Genomic DNA, 25,170 nt, shown 5'->3' with positions numbered 1-25,170 from the left:
AGCAAAAAGAGGAGGACTGGCATGGATGTTAGCTCAGGGCTGATCTTCCTCACAAAAAAAAAAAAAAAAAAAAAAAATCTATATTTGGGTCCAGCCTGGTGGCACAGCGGTTAAGTTCGCGCACTCCGCTTCGGCAGCCCGGGGTTCGCAGGTTCAGATCCCGGGCACGTACTGATGCACTGCTTGTAAAGCCATGCTGTGGCAGCATCCATATAAAGTAGAGGATGGGCACAGATGTTAGCCCAGGGCCAATCTTCCTCAGCAAAAAGAAGAGGATTGGCATCGGATGGTAGCTCAGAGCTAATCTTTCTCACCAAAAAAAAAAAAAATCTGTATCAACCTGGATATATCTAATGTTATACCAACCATATGAACCACAAATAAATTATTTGAGAATACTAGTATTTTCAAATTTTTATAGTCAGAGTCTATCAGAACTCTCCCAAGTTAAGTGAAGTAGTAAAATGGATGCTCAGAATGTCAAAATCTAGAACTCTGACAAATCAAGTATCTAATAAAAAAAAAATCAGATGTGGACCCACTGGCCACTTTATCTGTATTTTTTCAAAACAGGTATCTTTTTCAGAATCTACTATGTGCCAAGCATTTTATAGATATACCTATGACCTCACTTAATTCTCACAACAACCTTGCCAATTTGATATTAAACAAATCCGGAAAAGACAATTTCAGAAATCAGGCCACCAGAGTTACATAACTAACGGCAGGAAAGCCAAAACCAATAGCTTACAATGATCCCTGCCTCCCAGTATTCACACCCTTGTATCATCCCCTCCTCTTGAGTGCAGGTTAGAGTCAGTAACTAGCTTCTAACTGATAGAATATGGCAGAGGTGATGGAACGTTACTTCTGAAATTAGATTACAGAAAAAAAAGAGACTTCTCTCTTGGGCTCAGAGCTGGCTCACCTTCTCTCATCACATTGTGAATGGAGAGAGGCCCAAGTAGCAAAGAACTGAGGGAGGGTTCCAGCCTACAGCCAGCAAGGAACTGAGGCCCTCAATCCAATAGCTTACAAGGTACTGAGTCTAGCCAATGACCTCATGAGAGATCTTCCAAGTAGATCCTCCCCAAGACAAGGCTTCAGATCAGCACACAGCCCTAGCCAACATCTTGATCACAGCACTGCTAATGACCTTGAACCAGGGGCACCCAGATTCCTGTCCTTCACAAACTGTGAGACAATGTCTGTTGCTTTAACAACTCAGTTTTAAGGTAATTTGTTACACAGCCATAGACAACAAACACACTCTGTGCTTATAATTTTTCACTTAAGTAAGGAACAAATGAATCCTGTTCCTTAAGCCCTGTCTTGGGAACCCTATTCTCCAAAATGGCCTACTGTGAGAGAGTTAATTTTCATGGGTTTATTTTTAAAATTTCTAAGAACTCTACATCATTTTCTTTAATACATCCATGTGTATTTAAAAATAGAAGTGATTTTCCCAAAAACACCTGAGTAAAACTGACACTTCATGAACCTTCAACCTCCTTATTTACTAAATGGCCTTGATAACCCTAGTCCAAGACCACTTTATTGGAGCACTTCACTCCAAACACTCTTTGAATTAAGAACAGAGACCTACAGGGGCTGGCCCAGTGGCATAGTGGTTAAGTTCAGCACGCTCTGCTTCAAATTTGTCAACATCTAGAACTCTGGCCTGGGTTCACGGGTTCAGATCCTGGGCGCAGACCTACACCACTCATCAGCCGTGCTGTGGTGGCAACCCATATACAAAGGAGAGGAAGACTGGCACAGATGTTAGCTGAGGGCAAATCTTCAGCAAAAAAAAAAAAAGAATAAGACACCTACATAAGAAAAGGTCAAACTTTCTTCTGGAGTTTAAACTGAGATCTCCTCCTAAAGCAGGAAGGAAAATAAAATATCTTCTCATCTCTCTTTATTTTTTTTTTTATTTTTATTTTTATTTTTTTAAAGATTTTATTTATTTTATTTTTTCCCCCCAAAGCCCCAGTGGATAGTTGTATGTCGTAGCTGCACATCCTTCTAGTTGCTGTATGTGGGACTCGGCCTCAGGATGAACGGAGAAGCGGTGCCTTGATGCGCACCCGGGATCCGAACCCGGGCCACCAGCATCGCAGCGCGCGCACTTAACCACCAAGCCACAGGGCCGGCCCTCATCTCTCTTTAAAAACTGTTGTTTCCTATGGCTGCTGTAACAAATTACCAAAAAATAGGTAGCTTAAAACAACATGGATTTATTATCTTATAGTTCTGAAGGTTAGAAGTTAGAAATCAGTTTCACTAGGCTAAAATCAAGGTGTGGGCAGGCTGGCACTCCTCCTGAAGCTCTAAAGGAGAATCCGTTTCCTTGCCCTTTCCGGCTTCTAAAGGCCAACTGCATATCTTGGGTCATGATCCCTTCCTCCATCTTCAAAGTCAGTAGGGTAGCATCTTCTCTCCTCTCTGACAAGTGCCTCAACTATCTTTTATCTCTGATCAACTCCAGACATTTTGCTAATAATGACATTAGTGGCTTGTTTCTGAAAATGTACTCTCTCTCACTGGTGAAATCAGCAGAGTATAAGAAATGTGGATAAGCTAAAATATTTTAGATTCACCTCCTCCTTGCACGAACAGGCTATAAGAATCTAGCAAAATCTATAGCCCACACCCCTAGGAATGACATCCAAAGCGTGATCCCTAAAAGGTCCTGTGTCTACTCACTGAGTCAGAGGATTCTATTTGGCTGATGACAACTAAAATGGTAACAAAATTCTATCTCTAGAATATTGTTGAATTCTGCCTCAAATGAACATTTCATCAAAGTGCTGTCAGTTTTCCTAAAAGGACAATGAGTTGGCACTTTATCACACCTAGTAAGGTTACATGAACTGTTTTGTACTAGCTTACTCATAAATATTTAAAGTCTGTACTTGTGTTAGAATTTAATCTAAGACTGATTTCATTAAAATCTGTTAGTGAAATTGTGGGTAAACGACTAAGCCTCACCTACTTATAACCAAATTGGCTTAGATCAGTTATCAATAAATAAAAAGATAAATGCTGTCTTGTGTAGCTTATGCTAAATGCAAAGAGTGGTAAAGGCAAACACATGAGTTCAGAAGGAGGATTACTGAAAGCTGAGATGCTAAGCTAAAACCTCAAAAAGTGGAGACATTGAAGAGAACCTTTGACTAAGAAGAGTCCTGAGAACAATGAATGGACAAGTATCATGTCTCCTGCAGTGGAGGGCAGGTACTAGTTCAAGTGCAGACAGATATGAAGATGAAGAGGTGCGTAAAGACTAAATTAAGGAAGAAGGGGACGTGAACACTACCCCCGAAGAATTTGAACTTAATCTAACCCCCTATACTCATTACCATACATCAATAGTAAACAATGCTATCTTTTAATTTAGTGCCCCAAATCAACTCAACTCTGATTTACCAAATCTTTACTTCTTTCTGCAAAGCTCATTTTGAAAGCTAACTTCTACGTGAAGCCATTCCTCACTAGAGAATATGTGGCTTTATATCCAGTCCCAAACAACCAATCCTACTTCATTCAAAAAGTGTTGACCTAAAGAGATACTCCTGCTTCTTTAAGCAAGCTCCTGGAAGTCAGAAGTCAGGCATAGGGCTATGCATGCAACAGATACCAAAGTGAGGGAGCAGATAAGAAACATACTATCATTTATACCCCTAATTTTCTCTCTTACCGGTTTTTGTAACTTCTCTCAAGTCCCTTAACATGAACTTATTCTCTTTAGCCTCTGCTCCTTCTCTAAAATGAAAATACAACTCATCTCACAAGATTTTTATATATGAAAGTTTTGTAAGCTGTAAATCATGACACAAATGGTAGTTGCTACTGTAACTTCCATTCTTATAACATATACCCAATTCCTCAAATAAAGAAATATATATATTATATATAATCACCACTGTCATCTCCCACTACCATTATGGCTCCTTGAAATTCTACTGAATTACCCCTACTTTATTCACCTTCAGCCTCAACATACTCCACTCTGTTGTCCCAAACCTAATTTTTCTTCCTTACTTTTATTCTATACCCACTCTTAGTCAGGTAGCCCTAGCTAAGAGATCCCTTCACCGAATTTCCAAATTTCAGCTATTTCTTTTCTCTGATATTATATTCTAAATCTAGAAGACTGCCCATGTTTGTGAGACAACTTCAATCTTAATTTCCACCCTTTTTAAAGAGTGGAAATTCCATCTTCTCTACAAAATTTTCACTAAAGTAAAAGGAATCAAAATGCAAAGACCTAAATTTAAACTCATTTACAAAGATCAGAGCTTACAATCTAGCTTGAAAGGTCTATATCATAAATTTAATCTTTCACTAATTTCTTGCTTCTGAAGAAACTTTTGTTTAGATTATCTTGCAAGTAAATATAAAACATTTACCAATTGGTTCCTTGGACTTTTTTATCCTCACCCAAAAATATCAAATAAATATTTTTCTCCTAATCTGGCATAAATCTTGAAAGATCCTACATAAACTGCAAAGAATTTGTATTGTTTTTCTTTGCACTATTTTTCATAACTGCACAAATATATTCAATATTCTTTTTTAAAAACGTATAAACAGGAATTTGAAACATTCTGTCATATGATAAAACGTCACCAGTTCTACTCCATTAACTCAGATATTGCTCACTTCAAACTCCTTAAAGAAACCAAAAAAGTGTTCCCTCTGCCAATCAATGGTATGAACACAGCACAGTGCTTAAAACATGCTCAAAATTCCTTTCCTTGGGTTATCTCATTTGCTTCTCACAATAATTCCAGAAAAATAAGTATTACTCTATCAAGTTAGCAAAACCTGTCCAAAGCCATAAAGTGAAATAACCAAATTAAAGCTCAAATCTTCTAACCCTGAGTCCAACTCTTCTTGAATAGCTTACTTAAAAGGGAAGGCCAGCAGTTCTCAAATAGCATTTGCTTTCATCATTGTCATAATTATACACGGTGTACCTATTTTTAAAGCCCTTAGCAGAATCTAAATATAAATAAATATAAATATATATGCCAAATCTCCTTTCCTCTATCAGGTAACATCTTTTTAAATATTTACACTGTCAGATGCCATTCTCAAGTATAACAAATTAAAGATTTTCTCCTAGAAACATGAAAGCATTTGTCATTGATTACAACTATTATTGATGCTTTTTAAGTAATGAATTACCAAGTATTCACTTGGTATCCTTTACTTACCGAGACAACGTTGTTTTCCCTGAACCAGGCAAGCCTCTTAAAAGAATAAGTAACTTCTGCAATTTATTTAATTTTTCCTCTTGAAACTGCTGGTTCGTAAACCTATCTGTTCCGTTATGCTTGTCCACAGAAGGATCTTTCCAGCATCCTTCACTGGTTTCACAAAAACCATTACTCACGTATCCATCTTGCACACTGTAGCCATTTCTAGAGGGACGATCACTACTGGTACCCTCACTATAGTCAGTATATTCATTGTTCTGATCAAAAGTTAAACAATTCCAGTTAACATGACAACCATTTACATAATAGCCGTTTCGCATCTGAGAGCCATCTTGGGTATGGAAGATATTTGATAGTGGATTTGGTGGAGCATTGAATCTTTGAATATTTAAATGATAATTAAAACTAGGAAGAGGCGGACCTTGGGGTACTATAAAAGAATGCACTGATTGCCATTCAGGCCTGAAGGAAGTAAATGAATCGTCACAAAATGTAGGTATTACCTGCCCATTACAAGGATATTTGCCTGGTTCATTCACCAAATACTGTTGATAACCACAATGTGACTCAAGAGCATTACTAGGATCTCTTTTCTTTTCTTCTTCAGACTTGAACAGATTATTATCATGGCCCTGATAATATGTAATAAGTTGTTCCTCAGAGGGTTTGGGTTCCTTACAACTGCCTTCTGAATCATCTTTTTCATTTTCAAGCTCTTCAATTTCTTTGTAAAATTGGAATAATTCATTGTCAATCTCTGATTTTTTGAAGTTAAATTTCTGTTTCTCTTCTTGTCCTCCTTTGCCAGCTACACCATTGATAGTGTCTGCTTGATTCCTCCTTTCATTACATTTCTTTTTCTCAGGGGGTTTGTAAATGGGTCCTATAAATGCTTTACTTGTGCTATATATCTCATCATCTTTGGATATCAATGGGGGACTTGTATCTTGTAAAACTTGTGAATCAACGGATTCAGTAACATCTGGTCTATTATCAGGTATCTCATTACGCACAGGTTTCAGCAAATCTGTAGTTTTGGTTTTGTCCTCCCGAGGACAACTATGTCCTCTGACATCAATGGTGGTCACAGGGACCCAATCATTTCCAGTTTTCTCTTGGAGTCTGTGAAAATTAGCACTACCCTGATGGGGGAAAACATAAGCCTCTTCGGTTGACTTCAATTTTTTATAGCATGGTTCACTTATTAGTTCTTCCCCATGCCCCAAGGATTTGGCTTCAGAAATTTCACCATAAGGCATCTGAGGAGCAAAGAAATCATATAATTAATAGCTGATATTTTAGAAACCTAAACAAAAGTTTCTTTGGAAACAAGAAAATGGAAAAAGACATTTAAATTTGTGAGATAACCATATCGTGGTAACAATTCCCCAGAATACAAAAATTATAAAATTGTAATTTTATAACCACTTACTATTTAAGTATTGTTATAACAATGATTTAAGGGAGGAGTCTCATTGAAGGTAAATATCCTTTTTTAAAAAAAGATACATCTCACTTTTAACCTAAATGACTCATTTCTGAATTTAGAGAACTTAAAGAATTTAAGTAAGTTTGGGAAGCTGAATCAATAATGTACATATTTTGATGATACAGATACACAACTGTGTACTAAGGAGAGTAAATCTGCCAACCAAAGTGACACATATGCAAACTAGTTGTGATAAATTGCATCTTAAATGTCTTCCTATTTAAATAGGAGTAAATAAATCCAGCTCCCAAACCTTAGACAACCACATCTCCTTAGCAATCAAACGTTGGATTAAATGCCAGTCATTATTCACCCTATTCCTGTCAGCGTAAAAGTAGTTTCCCAATGGGTGTACTGCATTAATTTAAGCGGAAAAAAAAAAAAGATAACTTCAGTTGCACTGAGAATGACGCAAATATGTCATTGTGTTTAGAACACAAATCCGGCAACTCCCAAAATCAAAGCGCTCATCTTTTTCAGATGGTTGGTCTATCTAGAAGATAAATTCTGCTTCCCTTAGAAATGTCTTAGTGACCCTCAAGAATACAATGCAAAACCCTGTTTCACTCAATACTTCTTCATTCTGCCCGCTCTCTGGTCTTCCTCTCTCTAACGCGAGAGAAGAAGAAAAGAGCAAAAAAGACGAACTAGAGAATGATACAGGTAGGCCGTAGAGAGGCGGAAGGAAGAGATAACTGTAAAGAATGCAGTCCACCCGGAGACAGCTCCTTCCCAAGTCACCTCTCAGCTTCTCAATGCCTCATTCGAAATATCGGAAAAGCCCCAAGGAAGAACAAGGGGATGCGTTAACAGAGCGTGGTCTATACACAACCTAAGCCCCGTGGCCTCCCGACCTCCAAAGAGGGCAGCCCGGGCAAAAAGTGCGTCACCCAGTTTCTTCGTCCCACCGGACACATGTTCGGTCTAGGAATTCAAGAGACGTCCAAGGCTGAAAGGTTCACGCTGGGCTTCTATGTTTACGGCTGATCTAAAGGGTCCGGCCTAGCGCCGGCAAGAACCCCAGTCGCTAATGGAAGAAACAAGAAACCGAAAAACGACACCACCGCTACCCCACCCTCACTTAAAACAGGGTGTTTACTCACCTTATACTACAGCTCTGCATTGACCTTTACCTCCCAATAAAACCTTCTTCTACAAAGACACGAGCCTCTGAAAAGGTGCAAGAAACGCGGAGACACGGTCTCAACGCAAAGACCCAGAGGGACTAAAAGCCCAACCCTCAGCGACAAGTCGTCCCTCCGTACGCAAGATGGCGGCCACCTCACGGTTACCCCGGCAAGAATTACGGATTCGCGCCAGGCATTGTGGGAATTGAAGTCTGGCGTTCACACCCGGCCTGGAAACCTCACCGTAACGAGACTTGGTCTCCCAGAATCCACTGCGTGAGATACGCACTAACGGCAACAATCGCAGACCGGAACGAGTTCATAGATCTGGAGCGAGGAAGTTATTTAGAAATATTAAGTTTGGCGAAAAAAGGCTGCAACCTTCTCTGGGGTTTACCCATAAACGAAAGGAGAACGTGAGTGCCTGGCACCCCAAACGAATACGATAGCTGTTCTCAGTGCATGCTTTTAAGGCTTTCTAGGAGACAAAGAATCAAGCTTTTCAAAGGGAATAGAACATTTGGTATCGCCAAGTAGGGTTGCCGACGTTTCAACGAAAAACCCTTCGGTAATTGTAGTTTCCTGTTCTTTTGTCGAAGGAGAGAATCACTGCAGCAGAGCTTTGATAACAGAAAAAAGACTTATGAGAAAATTATTTCGTGTCATATCTGTGTTTTGTTTTGTTTTGGGAGATAAAGACCAATTACTGAGCATTACCATTGAAAAAGTCAATTTGTGAAAAGCGCTTAGAACAGCGCCTGATAAAAATGTGCTGTGTAAGTGTTTGTTAAATTAGAAATAAATACAAACCGAACAACGGGCAATCCTCAGCTCAGGGTCCCTTCTCTCTTCCCGCCACCTCCCCGCTCTCTAGACCCGCTCCCTCCTTTGCATTCTTTTTTTGTCCCACAAAGGAAACTGCTAATGTCTTCATGTTTAAATAAATCTTTTGTTGCGATAGCGTTCTGATTTATAAATATAAGAATTACAATCACAGTCTGGAATATTTGCATTGATTATGTAACAACAGCCTTATGACCAAGAGGGCTCGCCAAAGCAATGCATCCCCTTGCAAAGAATCTTCCTCAAATACAAATTCCGATATCGACCTTGGTCTGATGTTTCCTTGTGATTAGATTCAAGTTATGCATCCTCTATGGAAACAAGGACATAAGTGAAGTTGTGTCCTCAGGATATTACAGCCAGAGGCACAGGAATGTCTATCCATTATAAGGTGATGTTAAGCTTTACCACTCAATCAAGGTGTCCAGTTTCTCCACTGTATATTTTCCCCCTTGCAACTACTGAGGAATCTGTGAGGAGATTCTTTGAGACCAAGCAAATATCTTACTCCTAATTAAACTCTACTTTGTGGTTCAGCTTCTATTGATTCTTGCTGCAACCCATCTTTACAATGATGGTTACAAATTGTTGATTTTTTTTTTTGACTCCTTCAAGCCCTCCATATTTATTAGTCCTGATGCTGCTATAAAGAAGAGCCCTCCTTATTTTTGTTATAATTAATGAACCAATATTGATACATTAATATTAACTATGGTCCATAGTTATTTAGATTTCCTTAGTTTTTACCTAATGTCCTTTCTGTTCCAGGATACTGTGTTATATGTAGTTGTCATTTCTCCTTAGGCTCCTGTTGGCTGTGACAGTTTCTCAGACTCTACTTGTTTTTGATGACCTTGACAATTTTGAGGAAAACTGGTCAGGTATCATGCAGGATGCCTTTCTATTAGAATTTATCTGATGTTTTCCTCATGATTAGACTGGGGTTATGGGTTTTTGTGAGGAAGATCACAGAGGTAAAGTGTCATTTTCATCATGTCATAGCAAGGGTGCACACTGCCAACATAATTTATGATTGTTTATGTTGAACTTGATCACCAAAACGTAGTGTTTGGCAGGTTTCTCCAATGTAAATTTGCTCTTTTTTCCCCTTTCCATACTGGACTCCTTGGAAGGAAGTCACCGTGCACAGCACACATTTCTAGAGTAAGTTGTTATGCTCCCCCTTCATTACAGTATTACGTAATTTATTTGGAATTCTTCTGCATGGGAGATTTGTCTCTTCTCCCTCATCCTTATTTATTTTGATGCTCAAATTATCTGAGATTTGGTCAACGCAGCTTGGCTCCTTTTGACCTGCACATTAAGCACTTCCTTACCTGTGGCACAGTAAGCTTTTCCAGGCTTGTCTTGTACATTCATTACTCCTGTCCTGGAATCAACAATTTCTCCAAAAGCCTTGGTTTCTTCTGTTTTTTATTAGAGAACGGTATTTAGAAGCTAAGACTTTGGCACTAAGTGTGCTTATTGATGCTGGGGTATTATTGCTTTTAGGCCCTCAGAAGACAGAAGTTGAGGAGAGGGGAATAGATGTATATTTTTTTCATTTAAGAAGTCATGGGGCATGTACCTTTGCAAATTGGTGTTTTCAAGTTCTTTGGATAAATACCCAACAGTGGAATAGCTGGATCATATGGTAGTTCTATCCTTGATTTTTTGAGGAATCTCCATACTGTTTTCCATAGTGGCTGCACCAGTTTGCACTCCCACCAGCAGTGTATGAGAGTTCCCTTCTCTCCACATCCTCTCCAACACATGTTGTTTCCTGTCTTGTTAATTATAGCCATTCTGACGGGCGTGAGGTGATATCTCATTGTAGTTTTGATTTGCATTTCCCTGATAGTTAATGATTTTGAACATCTTTTCATGTGTCTGTTGGCCAATAAACAAACACATAGGGACAGAGATTGGATTGGTGGTTACCAGAGGGGAAGGGGGGAGGGAGGAGGGTGAAAGGGATAATTCGGTACATGTGTGTGGTGATGAGTTGTAATTAGTATTTTGGTGGTGAACATGATGTAATCTATGCAGAAATAGAAGTACAATGATGTACACCTGAAATTTTTACAATGTTATAAACCAATGTTACTGCAATAAACAAAAATTAAAAAAAAAAAAAAAAAAAAAGAAATCATGGGGCCGGCCCCGTGGCTTGGCGGTTAAGTGCGTGCGCTCTGATGCTGGCAGCCCGGGTTCGGATCCCGGGCGCACACCGACGCACTGCTTCTCCGGCCACGCTGAGGCCGCGTCCCACATACAGCAACTAGAAGGATGTGCAACTATGACATACAGCTATCTACTGGGGCTTTGGGGGAAAAATAAATAAATAAATAAAATTATAAGAAGTCATGAATATTGGTACTTACAATTTCAATCCAATTCCACATGTTCTTTGTTGCCTTCCCCATTTCATATTTGTATCTGCCTTGTTCAACAGTGAGAACCTTATTTCCTAATAGCAACAACGCATTTACTTACATTGCACATAAAATAGTTTCAGAATTGCTACATTCCTATAATTACAAAAGCAAACCTACTAAAAAGGATTCAAGCCTTGTTTGTAGTTTTTCTCCCCTAGATTGAGGGTTGAAAGTCAAAGTACTATGTGCAAAACTTACTTGGATTAGTTCTCTCATCCCACCCTATCCCACGTCAGTGGTTTTACGTTAATCATTTGTAATGCACTTGCGTTCATTTTCTTTCTTTTTTTTTTTTTTTTTTGACGGTGGCAGAGAAAGGGCAGTTTATTACAGCTTGCTAGCAAGGGGGAGGATGGCCGACTATGTCTGAAAGAACCATCTTACAGAACAAAGACTACAGGCCAGTTATATAGAGGGCTGGTCTCCAGGCGTGGGAGGCATCTGGTCCCAGGGTGGGGTCATCTCTCTGGTGTTAGTTCCTGGCAGTCTTTTGTTTCACTTGGTATGCATCAAAGAGGGAGCAACACCCTCTACCCAGATCTTTCAGTTGTCATTGATGATGGCTATCAGCACAGACTCTCTGCCCTGGGGTCATCACATCACATTCCTCACTCCAAGAGCAGTATGTCTCCGGGCAGCGCCCGCAGCAGGCATTCTCCTTGCGTCCTCCGAGCCTCAGGCAGTTCTGAACGCACAGTGGGTGCTTGGAACACTAGGGTTGGCTTCCCCTGAGGCCTCTCCTTGGCTTGTGGATGGTCAGTCTTCTCCTCCCTGTGTCTCCATGTCGTCTTTTGCATTCGTTTTCTTCTATTTCTAGTTTTAGTTTATTTTTCCTTCCACTATTGATGACTTCATTTTGCTTTTGAAATTATGTAGACTAATAATGCTTCCAAAAATCGAAACCATATGAAAAGGTATACTCGGAGAGATACCACTCTCCCCTATCTTTTCAATCCTTTTTCCTACCACCCGTTATATGTATACAATTTTTTTGTTTTCTGATTTATTCTTCTTGTGTTTCTTTCTACAAAAATAAGCAGATAAATGTATGGGGTTTTTTTTGTTTTTTATTTATTTATTTATTTATTTATTTTCCCCCAAAGCCCCAGTAGATAGTCGTATGTCGTAGCTGGACATCCTTCTAGTTGCTGTATGTGGGACACGGCCTCAGCATGGCCGGAGAAGCGGTGCGTCGGTGCACGCCTGGGATCCGAACCCGGGCCGCCAGTAGCGGAGCACACGTACTCAACCGCTAAGCCATGGGGCCAGCCCTATGTTTTCTTATTTCTCTTTTCTTTCTCCAAAGTGAACATACTGTACATGCTGTTTTGCATTTTATTTTTTTCAGTTAACAGTATCTTCTGGAGATCACTTTGCATGGACTTGTAGAGATCTTCATTCTTTTTTACAGCTGCATAGTACTCCATTGTGTAGATGTATCATAGTTTATTTACTTCAAATCTGATGCTTGGCTGTTTAGGTAGTATCCAATATTTTGCAATTATAAATAATGCTACAATAAGTAACCTTGTGTTTTTATATTTTAGGAGGTCTATCTTTAGAGTAAATTCCTGGAAGTGGGATTGCTAGATCAAAGAGTAAATCCATGTGTACTACATATTGCCAAATTCTCTTCTGTAAAGGTTGTATCATTTTGCATTCCCACCAGCAATATATGAAAGTGCCAATTTACCTGAACTTTTTCCAACATAATGAGTGAGAAATGGTATGTCAGCGTAGTTTTAATTTACATTTGTCTTATTATGAGTGAGGGTGATTTTTGTATCTTTTTTTGGACTGTCTGTCATTGACTCATGTTTTATTGAATTTGTAAAATCTTTTATTACTCTATTTAAAAATGTCTTTATATATTGGGGATATTAGCCCTTTTTCTGGCATATTTCTTACAATACCTTCTCCTTATTTATGTGTCTTTTTACTGTGCTTGGATTTTTTTCCCATGTAAAAAATTTTTTTTTTAAATTTTTTTGGTAAAACTCATCGTTCTTTTATTACATCTAGACTTTAAGTCATAGCCAGAAAACTTTCACCTACACAGAGGTTAAGAGAAATTCATTCATGCTTTCTGCTAGATCTCCAATCCATTTGGAGTTTATACTTATATATGATATAAAAAATGAATTCCTAGTGTTTTTCCTCAATGTGATTTATTAAACAGTCCATCTTTGTACCAGTGGCTTGAGATATCACTTTTATCATATGTTAAATGTCCACATGAGCCTGGATTTTCTATTTTATTCAATTGGTCTTTCTGTCTGTTCATGTGGCAGTACTACACTATTTTAATTGTATCTTGTAGGGCTTATCAGCCCCCCTCCCTAATAGCTTTTCCTTTTTAGTAATTCCCTAGGTATCCTTAAGATATCCTTAAGTGTATTTTTCCATATAAACTTTTGTATCAATTTACCCAGCTCTAAGAAAAAGCTTTTTGGTATTTTTAAAATTGAGATTGTACTATATTCATAAATTAACTTAAAGGAGAACTGATATACAGGTAATATTGACACATCCTAACTGAGAATGGTTATCTTTCTATGTGTTCAAGTCAATTTTTGTGTCAGGAATATTTTATAATGCCCTTCACATAGGTTTTGAACATTTATGGTTAAGTTTATTCCTAAGTATTTTATCTTTTTTGTTGCTATTGTAAATGAGATTTTTTTCTTTCATGAGATCTTCTAACTTGTTATTATTTGTGTAGGTTAAGGCTGTTGTTTTTTATATTAATTTCATATCCTGCTATCTCACTGAATTGTTTTATTATTTGAGTTAGTTTTAGCATTGATTCTCTAGGGTTTGATAGGTATACTATCATGTCATCTGTAAACGGAGATCATTTTTTCTTCTTCTTTTTCAATTCTTATACCTCTAATTGATTTCTCTTCTCTAATTGCATTGGCTAATACTTTCAGCACAATATAGTAATGGACATAGTGATCATCCTTGCCTTGTTCCTGACTTTAGTGGAAATGTCTTTAGTGTTTCTCCATTAAATAAGATTCTGGCTTTAGGATATATATATATATATATACACACACATATATATATATTTTTCCCTCAGGAGAATTATATTAGTATTTCCTAATGTTGAACCATAATTTCATGCTTGGTATAAATCCCGGTTCGTCATAATACATGTTTTCTTAATGTAGTAACTGAGATTGTTCACTATGTGTGTATATATATATATATATATATATTTTTTTCCTGAGGAAGATTAGCCCTGAGATAACATCTGTGCCAATCTTCCTCTATTTTTTATATGTGGGTCACTGCTGCAGTGTGGCTGACGAGTGATGTAGGTCCATGCCCGGGATCCAAACCTGCGAACCCAGGCTGCCAAAGCAGAACGCACTGAACTTCACGATGCCACCAGGCCAGCCCCTGTTCACTATATTTTTTTTAGAATTTTTGCATTAGTGTTCGTAAGTGATGTTGGTTTGTAATTTTTTTTGTCATATCTTAATCAGGTTTTGGTGTCAAAGATTAGTCACCGATGGAGAAATTAGAAACAAAATAGTTGAGGAGTTCTACTTTCCCAGTCTCCTTGGATCTTCTTTCTCTGAACATTCTTTAATAAGCCATATTTTGATATCCTCGCATTTTTGTTCATGTAGAACTTTAACTTTCCCATTAATATTCTTATAAGTCAGTACTACTCTTGGTGTGCACCATCTTTGAACTTTTGTATATAGCCAAAGAAAAATCTTAGCCCACTAGAATGCTTCATATGGCATGCATTGGTTTCCTTAGGGCCCTCCTGTTTTCTGCCTCCTTGAAATTATTCATGTCTGCAAAATGAGAGTTTACCAATACTTTGGAGCCATCTTGTTTTTATATCATATTCATAAAGAAAAGCCTTCTTATTAAATGTTAGCTAACCATCTCTGAAATATATATTCCTGATTAGGGTACAGACCACCCTTAGGGTGTAAATTTAAACTAACATGCACACGTTAATATCACATTGTTTATGCCAAAGTATTTGAAAATAAATTACAGACAACTTGCAACAGGTCTTAAGCCAAGCCCCAGTTCATTTCTCCTGCCTGTCTGATTTATATTGCCCTGCTCCCAAAATGACACCAAATCCTTTTATAAATAAGAAAACAATACATTTATTTCCTTATGGTGCTTAGTGCACTTGTCCTTGAAAGTGACAGTGAGAGTAAATCCTAAACAGAGAAGCAAGAGAGAAAGTTTTTCACTAGCAGTGGTGATAGCAAGGAAGAGAGTAATGACACAGGTGTAATGAGACCAAGGCAGTGGCCAGCTAGTTTCTCAAGTTGGTGCAGGCCTTGGTCTGCCCATCATTAGATCTTCTAACAAGTACATTTTCCAGTGATGGGCTTTATTACCCCTACTAATCTTTCAGTCAGTCTTCATGGAAAAACCAAAACTTTACAATGGATATGGCATACCGGACTTCACACAAATAAAATGATACCAAAAAATGAAAGAAGAGATAAGCAGTTCTTTTCAATGAACCCTAAGGAAACTCTTCTTTGGGCCGGCCCTGTGGCTTGGTGGTTAAGTGCGCGCGCTGCGATGCTGGTGGCCCGGGTTCGGATCCCGGGTGCGCATCGAGGCACCACTTCTCCGTTCATCCTGAGGCCGAGTCCCGCATACAGCAACTAGAAGGATGTGCAGCTACGACATACAACTATCCACTGGGGCTTTGGGGGGAAAAAAATAAAATAAATAAAATCTGAAACTCTTCTTAAAATAAAACTATCTTGCTACAAAGCCACATTAATTTTTATCCTATTCATAGAGAAAATCTGCATTTGCTAATTTCTATATCTAGAACAGGAAATTTCAGAGGGTTGGGTTAAATTAATTTTTTAAAGATTTTATTTATTTATTTATTTTCCCCCCAAAGCCCCAGTAGATAGTTGTATGTCATAGCTGCACATCCTTCTAGTTGCTGTATGTGGGACGCGGCCTCAGCATGGCCGGAGAAGTGGTGTGTCGGTGCGTGCCCGGGATCGGAACCCGGGCCACCAGCAGCGGAGCGCGCGCACCCAACCGCCAAGCCATGGGGCTGGCCCTGGGTTAAATTAATTTAAGCAGTAAAATATTTTATAGTTTTATTTCATGGAATATAATTAATTCCCACAAATTTTTATTGATTTTGTACATGAAGCCATTTGTGCTTCTAATCAGAAGTTGTAGAAATAACATCTTTTTTGGCCGTTTAGTGCCAAGGTCATTGGAAAGTATACCTTGTAAGCAATCTTTCAGAAGAACTAGTCGATATATTTGGTTTTTTAAAAAATATACAGCTTCTATAAAACCTCATATATGACTTTTATGCCTTCACCAGTTTTCCATCAGTGATGTGATCTATTGATTTTTCCATTGTAAATATTTGTAGTTACCATGCAGTAAACTCTATTTTAAAAAATAATGACATTTCATTACATAAAGATGACATTTATTTTTGTATAACCTAGAAATGCAGAAGCTCAATTTATTGTTAACTCAGTCATTGTCTAACATTGCTGAGAGGAGAGTGATTGGGGGATGGTTTGGTAGTGTTTTTCATGTTTAAAATTTTTTTCCTCTATTTTATTAAAGTGATACACTGTTATCACAGAAAATGTGGAAATATGGAAAGAATAAAGAAGTTATATAACTTGGGGCTAGCCATAGACACCAACTCTGACTAGATCAAGCAGAAGAGAATTTATAGAAAAGATATCAGAGGACACAGAACCCAGGACTAGCCAGAGACCCAGTGTGGAAATGAATGGACTGATGCAAGGGTTGTGCAAGAAAGGCTCCCTGCAGGAACCACAGCAACAGTAAGTACATCAGCAGAAAAGTCTTGTCAGAAGTGCAGTGAATGTTGCTTGCAGTGAGTCTTTGACCATCTCCATAGCCTTTCAACATTAGATCAAGATGCAAAATCCCAGGAGAAACATTTGATTATCCAAATCCTAGGTCATGTGCCCATACATTGATTGTACCAGAGAGGGGGGGAGATTGTAAACCTGGCCCCTTTAGCTTTCTTTGCAGCTCTACCCGCCCCCACCCGCCCAGCCCCAAGACGACATACAATGTGGTATTCTCCACCAGGGAGATGGCTATACTATTGGGAAGGGTGGAATTGGATACTAGACAGCCAAAAAAATGACAAAAGGCCCCAGAGAGATGTTAAAAGTATTATATGTCGGTTTACCATCCAGAGAAACAAGATTTTGGCATCTTTCCTTTCAGATTTTCTGTGCATCTTTCTTCTCTTTATGTAGCTTGGATCACAGAATCAGAATTCAATTTTTAAAAATCCTACTTCTTTCAATTACCAACATAGCATAACCATTTTTTCCATATGATTAAAATGTTTTTGGGCCAGCCCCGTGGCTTAGCGGTTAAGTGCGCACGCTCCGCTGCTGGCGGCCCGGGTTCGGATCCCGGGCGTGCACCGAGGCACCGCTTCTCCGGCCGTGCTGAGGCCGTGTCCCACATACAGCAACTAGAAGGACGTGCAACTATGACGTACAACTATCTACTGGGGCTTTAGGGGGAAAAAAGAAAAAGGAGGAGGATTGGCAATAGATGTTAGCTCAGAGCCGGTCTTCCTCAGCAAAAAGAGGAGGATTAGCATGGATGTTAGCTCAGGGCTGATCTTCCTCACAAAACATAAATAAATAAATAAAATGTTTACAGTCATGGCTAATGGTCAAATAATTACCCATAACCTACATGTAATGGTATACTTAAGCATTTCCCTCCTGTTGGAAATTTAGATTGTTTCTAAGGGAAAAATAATTCTATAACACAAAAATTGCAGACCACATTTTTCAATCTTTCTGTTCATTTAATGATGATCCCGATGCAGGGCCAGCTTCATGGGCATAGGTCTTAGTCCATCAGGGCTCCTATAACAAATTACTATAGATTGGGTTGTTTAAACAATAAACATTTATTTCTCACAGTTCTGGAGGCTAGGAAGTCCAAGATCAAGGCACTGGCAAATCCAGCATCTAGTGAAGGCAAATCCAGAATCTGCTTCCTGGTTTGCAAATCACTGTCTTCTCATTTTATCCTCACATGGCAAAGAGAGAAACATCTTCCTGGTGTTTCTTCCTATAAGGGCACTAATGTCATTCATGAGGGCTCCACACTCATGACCTAATTACCTCCCAAAGCCCCTACTTCCAAATACCATCACACTGGGGGGGAGGATTTCAACATATGAATTCTGGAGACACACAAACATTCAGTCCTTAACAGTGTGCAACCCATTCAGTTGCATGGAGCCTATGATTAGAATGGCACCCTGGATGGGGTTTAGTGCTCTGTGATTGCCATCTTAAAATTCTTAATAGTTTAATCTTTGAATTAGTGGTTTGTAAGTCCAGTGGCTTATGGAGCATGCTCCAGAAGGAGAAGGAGGCCAGCACGAATGCACATACATGTTAAGTCAAAGGGCAGAGCACCTGGCACCTGTGAGGGTCTACACTTGCCCTGTGAGTATCCCCATGTCCAAGGGAGCACAGCATTAAATAGCAAGTAATAACCACCAAGACAGGAAAAAGTTTTATATCTTTTTACCTTTGATGGTAACTTTTTGCTGTGTTTTGAACAAGGGGCTCTGCATTTTTTTTTTTGCACTGGGACCTGCAAATTATGTAGCCAGTCCTGACCAAATTCCAAATACCTTGCCCCAAATTGGAGCCAGACCTTCCAGATTCCTCTCACTTCTCCCACATCCCCAAATATGCAATTTATTCTTCCATGTTCTTCCTCCAGTCTCTGCTGAAATTGTCTCTTCTTAAAGACTTTCCTGATCTTTCTATTCATAGTGTGTTTCCTTGTCATTCTCATCACAGCATGTCCTTTAGTTTTCTCATTGCACAAATTACGTGTAATTATTTTATTTATAATTTTTATTTATTTATTTATTTTTTTCCCCCAAAGCCCCAGTAGATAGTTGTATGTCATAGCTGCACATCCTTCTAGTTGCTGTACGCAGGACGTGGCCTCAGCATGGCTGGAGAAGCGGTGCCTCAGTGTGCGCCCGGGATCCGAACCCAGGCCGCCAGCAGCAGAGTGTGTGCACTTAACCACTAAGCCACGGGGCTGGCCCTGTAATTATTTTATTTATTTGTTTGTTTGTTTATTCATTGTCTGTCTCCCCCAATGAAAGGTGGTCCTCATGAAGAAAATGGCTTGGTCTGCTTTGTTCACAGCTTCATCTCCAACAACTGGCATATTACTTGGCAAATAGTAGATGCTCAATAAATATTTGTTGAATAAATGAAAAATAGGACATTGTTTCATCATTTATCAAGGAAGTTGATAGGAAGAGGAAAAAAGGACTTGGGAAGTCACAAGAAATACTAATCCTTGAAAAAGAGCCAGGTGGGGGCCAGCCCAGTGGTATAGCGGTGAAGTTTGTTCGCTCCACTTTGGCGGCCCAGGGTTCACAGGTTTGGATCCCGGGGGCAGACCAATGCACCACTTGTCAAGCCGTGCTGTGGTGGTGTCCCATATAAAGTAGAGGAAGATAGGCAAGGATGTTAGCCCAGGGCCAATCTTCCTCAGCAAAAAGAGGAGGGTTGGCAACGGATATTAGCTCAGGGCTAATCTTTCTCACGAAAAAAAAAAGGCCAGGTGACCAAGAGATTGATAGAAGATAGACTTGGTTTACATGAAACAGGGAGCGAGTCAAATCAGCAAACATTTATAAAAGGCCTGCTCTGTTCAAATCATGAAGTCACATGATCTTTCACTCTGAGGTCTTACAGTCTAGTCAAGAAGAAGGAAAACTAACACAAAAATAGAAAATAAAAATGCAATGTAGTCGAGAAACATCTTTAAATTAATGAAAGAAAAAAATGGTCAACTTATAATTCTATATCCAGTGAAACTATATTTCAAAAACAAGGGTGAAATAGAGACTTTTTCGGGTATATAAATAGTGAGCAAATTTATAACCAATGGTCCTGAAACAATTGCGTATCCATATTTAAAGAAAGAAAAGAGAAAGAATTAAGATCCGTAATTTGTACCATATTCAGAAATAGCACAGTATGTATTATAGACCTTAATATAAATCCCCAAAATATAAAACTTCTGAAAGAAAATATAGGAAAAACAATTTTTTACTTTGGATTAAGCAGATTTCTTATATTGAACATCAAAAGCATGCCCATAAAAGAAAACAATGGATAAATGTTGGATAAACAATAGCAAATGATAATTAAGAATTTGTGTTCTTTGAAAGGCACTATTAACAGTATAAAAAGACAAGCCACAGACTGGCACAAAATTTTTGCAAACTGCATATCTGCTAAAGGATGTGCATCCAGAATATAAAGAACTCTCTAAACCCAATGATAATAAAACCTAATTTTTAAAATATAGGCAAAAATTTGAATAGACACTTCACCAAAGAAGGTATATGAATGGAAAATAAGCATGAAAAGATGCTCAATATCATTAGTGATGAGAAAAGTGCAAATTAAATCACAATGATATATGTTACTACATGTCTATTAAAATGCTTAAAAGTAAAAGACTGACCATAACAAGTGTTGGCAAGGATGTGGAGCCACTGGAATTCTCATGCATTAATGGTGGATGTAAAATGGTACAACCACTTGGGAAATAGTTTGGTAGTTTCTTAAGAAGTTGTATATCCATGACCATGTGATCCAGCCATTCCAATCTTAGGTATTTACCAAGGAGAAATGAAAACATATATCCAAACAAATATTTGTACACAGATGAAAAAATGTTTGAAACAACTTTATTTGTAATGGTCCAATGTTGGAAACAATGGATATTGGAAAATATGCCTCAACAGGTCAATAGATAAGTAAATTGGTATGTCCATATAATGAAAGACTATTCCACAAAAAAAGAACTATTGATACATACAAAACATGGATGACTCTCAAAATAACATTGTTGAGTGAAAGAAGCCAGGCAAAAAAGAGTACATACAGTATGATTCCCTTCATCTAAAGTTCTAGAAAATGTAAACTAATGTCTAGTGACAAAAAGCAAATCAACTGTTGCCTAGGGATGAGGGGAGGGGTTAGATGGATTGGGAGTTAGAGGTAGGAGGGAGGGACTGCAAAGGGGCACAAAGAACTTTCCGGGGCAATAGATATGTTCTTTATCTTGTTTGTGTTGTTGCTTTCACAGATGAATATGTATGTCAAAACATCCAAATTGTACACGTTAAGTATGTACAAGTTATTGTGTGGTTTATTAACTCTATATTTAGTCAATCTTATCAGCTTTATATCTTCCAAAAAATTCCTCAGAATATCTGGGCTATTTGTGGCATCCTTCCTGGCTTCCATTTTAAACTGGAAGCTAGACTCTCATTTTTACATTCAACTAAGCCATAGATGTTCCAACACAGGATTCTCTCCAGAAATTAAAATCTTCACCCAATGTATTTAAACCCACCCATGGAAGATGAAAAGTTAGACACCCATTTATAAATATAGCCATGTATATAATTTATTACTTAAAAATAAAACGTGCTAGGCTCCCAGCACTCTCTCTTATCCAAGGTCTTTCTGCTCTTGTGTGACTCCTGCATCTGTACTTACCTTCCCTGTTTCATTTGGGAAGTGTTTCTATGCTGCCACAATGTTTTCCCTCAGTAGGATGGTGCTGATGTCTCTGCTGCAGTTCATTCTAGGGTCTTGCACTTGTTTAGTTTCTTGTAACATTCCAGTGCTGTGATGACCATCTTCTCCTGAGCAAGTACTCTCCTTATTTCATAGGGCTATAGGAAAGAGATAAAGGGCTGTGCCACTGCACATCACAGGTGTCATGCCTTAGAACTGAAGACAAGGAGGTTCCCCCCTGCTGTTCTCATTGAGGTGGTCCTACCCTACCTTAATAGGCTGTTTTAGTATCAGAAACCTCACCCTTGTTACCAGTTGATTTTGATTCCCTCAGGTTGGCTATCTCTAAAACCAAAGGAGATAAAAGATGAACTGATCCACATGGAACTTACAAGAACACCTTCTGAAGGTTCTCAGTGATGAGATGGGAGGTATAACTCAAATGGCATTTCAAGATTGGGTATTCACACATTCAATCTAATGGTCTCTTGGGTATCTCCATCCAACCATACAACCGTACAACTCTGGTTTTTCTCTTTCTAGGACAGTACTTGGTTGTGGGCTGAAGAATGGAACATCACAAACGTGGCAACAGCAGCATGGGTGTGTGTAGATAAGTGAGGGGAATTGTGAATAAATGCTATATATCCCAGATAAAATTAACACAAGCAAAATGGGATGGGCAGGGAAGATTATTTTCTATTTTAGATATGTTTAGTTTGAGAGAGTGGATTCTTCTAAATGAGATTCCTAATAGGCAGTTGGAAATGTGTGACTTAGGTCAGGAAAGAAAACAGAGCAGGAGATAATTTGGTTGTCCGCTACCTAGTGCCTAATGATCAGTAAAGCTATAACTGAATGAGATACTCCAGGGGAAAACACATAGAATCAGAAAAACAAGAAGCTCAGAACTAGTTCTTGACATTAAGAAGAAAAATTTAAAAACAACTTAATGTCCATCAACAGAAGACTTATTAAACAATGGTGGTACATTCACACAATGGAATACTATGTAGCAGAAAAAAAGAATGAGGAAGTTCTTTCTGTATTTATATAGAATGATCTTTTTGTGTGTGTGTGAGGAAGATCAGCCCTGAGCTAACATCTGCCAATCTTCCTCTTTTTGCTGAGGAAGATTGGCCCTGGGCTAACACCCATGCCCATCTTCCTTCCACCACCACAGCATGGCTTGACAAGTGGTGCATCAGTGCACACCCGAGATCCGAACCCCAGGCCGCCACAGTGGAGCGTGTGCACTTAACCACTACACCACCAGGCCAACCCCAGAATGATCTTTGAGTTATGTTGTTATTTGAGAAAATCAAGATGCTTAAGAGTGTGTAGTGTATGCTACTATGTGTAAAAAAGATGGAAAAATGTGCATATTTATGAATGTGTATATGTACACACATGCAATATATAGGCACACACATATGTGTGTATAAAATGTCTCTGGGAGGAATACATGAAACACATTGGTTGCTTTTGGGGAGGGGCTGGGGGTGAGAAAGCAGACTTTTCACAGAATACTCTTTAGTACCTTTGAATTTTAAATCATGTGAATGTGTGTATGCATATTTAACTATTAAATGAATCAACATTTTAAAAAAGATTAAGCTGTGTGTACCTCTGTTCAGAGATGAGGGATCCAAAGAGCCACTGCACAGTAAAAGGAATAGGGGGACAAGTGTAGCAAAGTGCCCCAGAAGGGAGCATTAGGGAGGGGGACAGTGCCAGCTGAGAGTGATGAGTGCTGTAGACAGGTCAAGCATGGGGCAGATGGGGAAAAGGTCATGGTGAAGAGGCAAAGGGATGAAGAAGAGAAAAGTCATATTCCTTAGGACATTATCTGAAAGGAAGACCTATTTATTTAACAAGGAAAGACAGTCCATGGGCAATGTCCTTTGCCTGTTTCCGCCTTTCTGGTTGTGAAGAATCTGGTGAAGTGTTCCAGAAGGCAGCACCAAGGCTACCTACTATTGCCTCCTCAGCACATCCACATCTCTGCACCCACTAGGCTCCTCCCACAGCCCATCCCACAATGCTGGACCATTTTGCAATCCTTAAACACCCGTTGATGTTGTGCTGAATTTGATTTGTGTGTAAAAGTGTTCTTGCTGCCTCCTTTGTTCCATGTTTATTATTCATGCACTATAACCTGAGAACCTTCCTCTATTATAATTTAAACATCTAGTACATAGTCAAGCTTTTACTGTAGTTGTTATAGATAGCATGTTACCTAAAATTCATACTGCATAGCAGTTTTATGAGCATTTGCACAATATATTACTACAGAGATTTTTAGTACTGTGGCAATAAAAAAGACTATTTCAAAAGGCTCAGCTTCTATAATCTATGTTCATAAGTAATGGGTTCTCAACCCAGAGAATTTAAAAGTAACTAACATGTAGTGCTTATTCTGTGCCAGACACTATTCTGAATGCATTATGTGGTTGACTCATTGAATCTCCCAAACAGTCCTGTGAAGTAGATCCTATTATCATCCCTATTTTACAAACCAAGAAACTGAGGCTCAGAAGGGTTTTATAACTACAACTTACTCAAGGTCATAGAGCTAGTAAGAGGCACAGCCAGCATTCAAAATCGTGCAATCTGCCTTCAAAGTCCACACTCTTAACCATAACTATGTTAACTCTAAACTTAAAGCAGAAGTATGTCTTGTAGAAAATACATGAATAAATTTAATTTTAGGAGGATTTCAAAGTGTTCAAGTTAAAATTATTATAAAAATTTTAAGTTTGATCACTGTAAAACAATGCTATAAAATGTAATTGAACTTGAAAGAACTGCATGTAATGTATACTCATTGTAAAAAGTTGAAAACACAAAGGTATTTAAAGGAAAAGCCAATCATCTCCCCACCAGCCTCAGTCCACCCAACTTCTCTGAGGTAAGTAATGTTAACATCATGGAATGTCTCCTTCCAATTCATTCTCCATGTTTATACAAATATATACATATATATAAGGGGTTTCCTCTTTGCTTCTTTTTTCTTTCTGCTCCTTCTTTTCACAAAATGGGATGGTCCCTACACATGCTCTTGTAGCTTGCTTTTTTCCAGTCCTTTGCTGGGAAACATTTCACTTTGGTATTGTACTCAGTTGTTCTCTAGAAATTTCCTGTTCTGGTACCTGTGCTGGGCAGAAGGGCCTTTGGGGAAAAATGAGTCCTGCCCCATTGAGAGTTTTATGCTAAGCAAAATAAGTCAGAGGGAGAAGGTCAAATACCGTATGATCTCACTCCTATGTTGAAGATAAAAACAACAACAAACAAACACTTAGAGACAGAGATTGGATTGGTGGTTACCAGAGGGGAAGTGGGGAGGGAGGAGGGTAAAAGGGATGATTAGGCACACGTGTGTAGTGATGGATTGTAATTAGTATTTGGGTGGTGAACATGATGTAA

General features: G+C 38.6%; 1 protein-coding gene and 1 long non-coding RNA gene across 4 annotated transcripts in view; one reads left to right on the top strand and one right to left on the bottom strand.

The window, feature by feature from the left end:
• The window catches only part of N4BP2L2 (NEDD4 binding protein 2 like 2), a 76,638-nt gene extending 68,644 nt beyond the window's left edge, over window positions 1-7,994 (bottom strand). For all 3 annotated transcript variants that reach the window (XR_015553474.1, XM_087436213.1, XM_087436212.1), the window contains exons 1-2: window positions 7,821-7,994; window positions 5,226-6,487 (exon numbers count right to left, since the gene is read on the bottom strand). Coding sequence is in view for 2 of the 3 variants with exons in the window: in XM_087436213.1 (XP_087292339.1) it covers window positions 5,226-6,487 (1,262 nt within the window). In the remaining variant the exon portion in view is untranslated. The remainder of the gene's footprint in view (window positions 1-5,225; window positions 6,488-7,820) is intronic.
• Window positions 7,995-8,073: 79 nt separating this feature from the next.
• Window positions 8,074-23,231, top strand: LOC147916173 (uncharacterized). Its single transcript, XR_015553362.1, has 3 exons — window positions 8,074-8,260; window positions 22,079-22,175; window positions 22,288-23,231. It is a non-coding gene; the product is annotated as an uncharacterized LOC147916173 (long non-coding RNA).
• Window positions 23,232-25,170: the final 1,939 nt, after the last annotated feature.

Source organism: Ceratotherium simum, chromosome 10, assembly GCF_057802395.1.
Source record: "Ceratotherium simum simum isolate JZ-2026a chromosome 10, ASM5780239v1, whole genome shotgun sequence".
NCBI lineage: Eukaryota > Metazoa > Chordata > Mammalia > Perissodactyla > Rhinocerotidae > Ceratotherium > Ceratotherium simum.
Note: the sequence above shows the minus strand (reverse complement) of the source record. Positions and strands in the feature narration are given on the sequence as shown.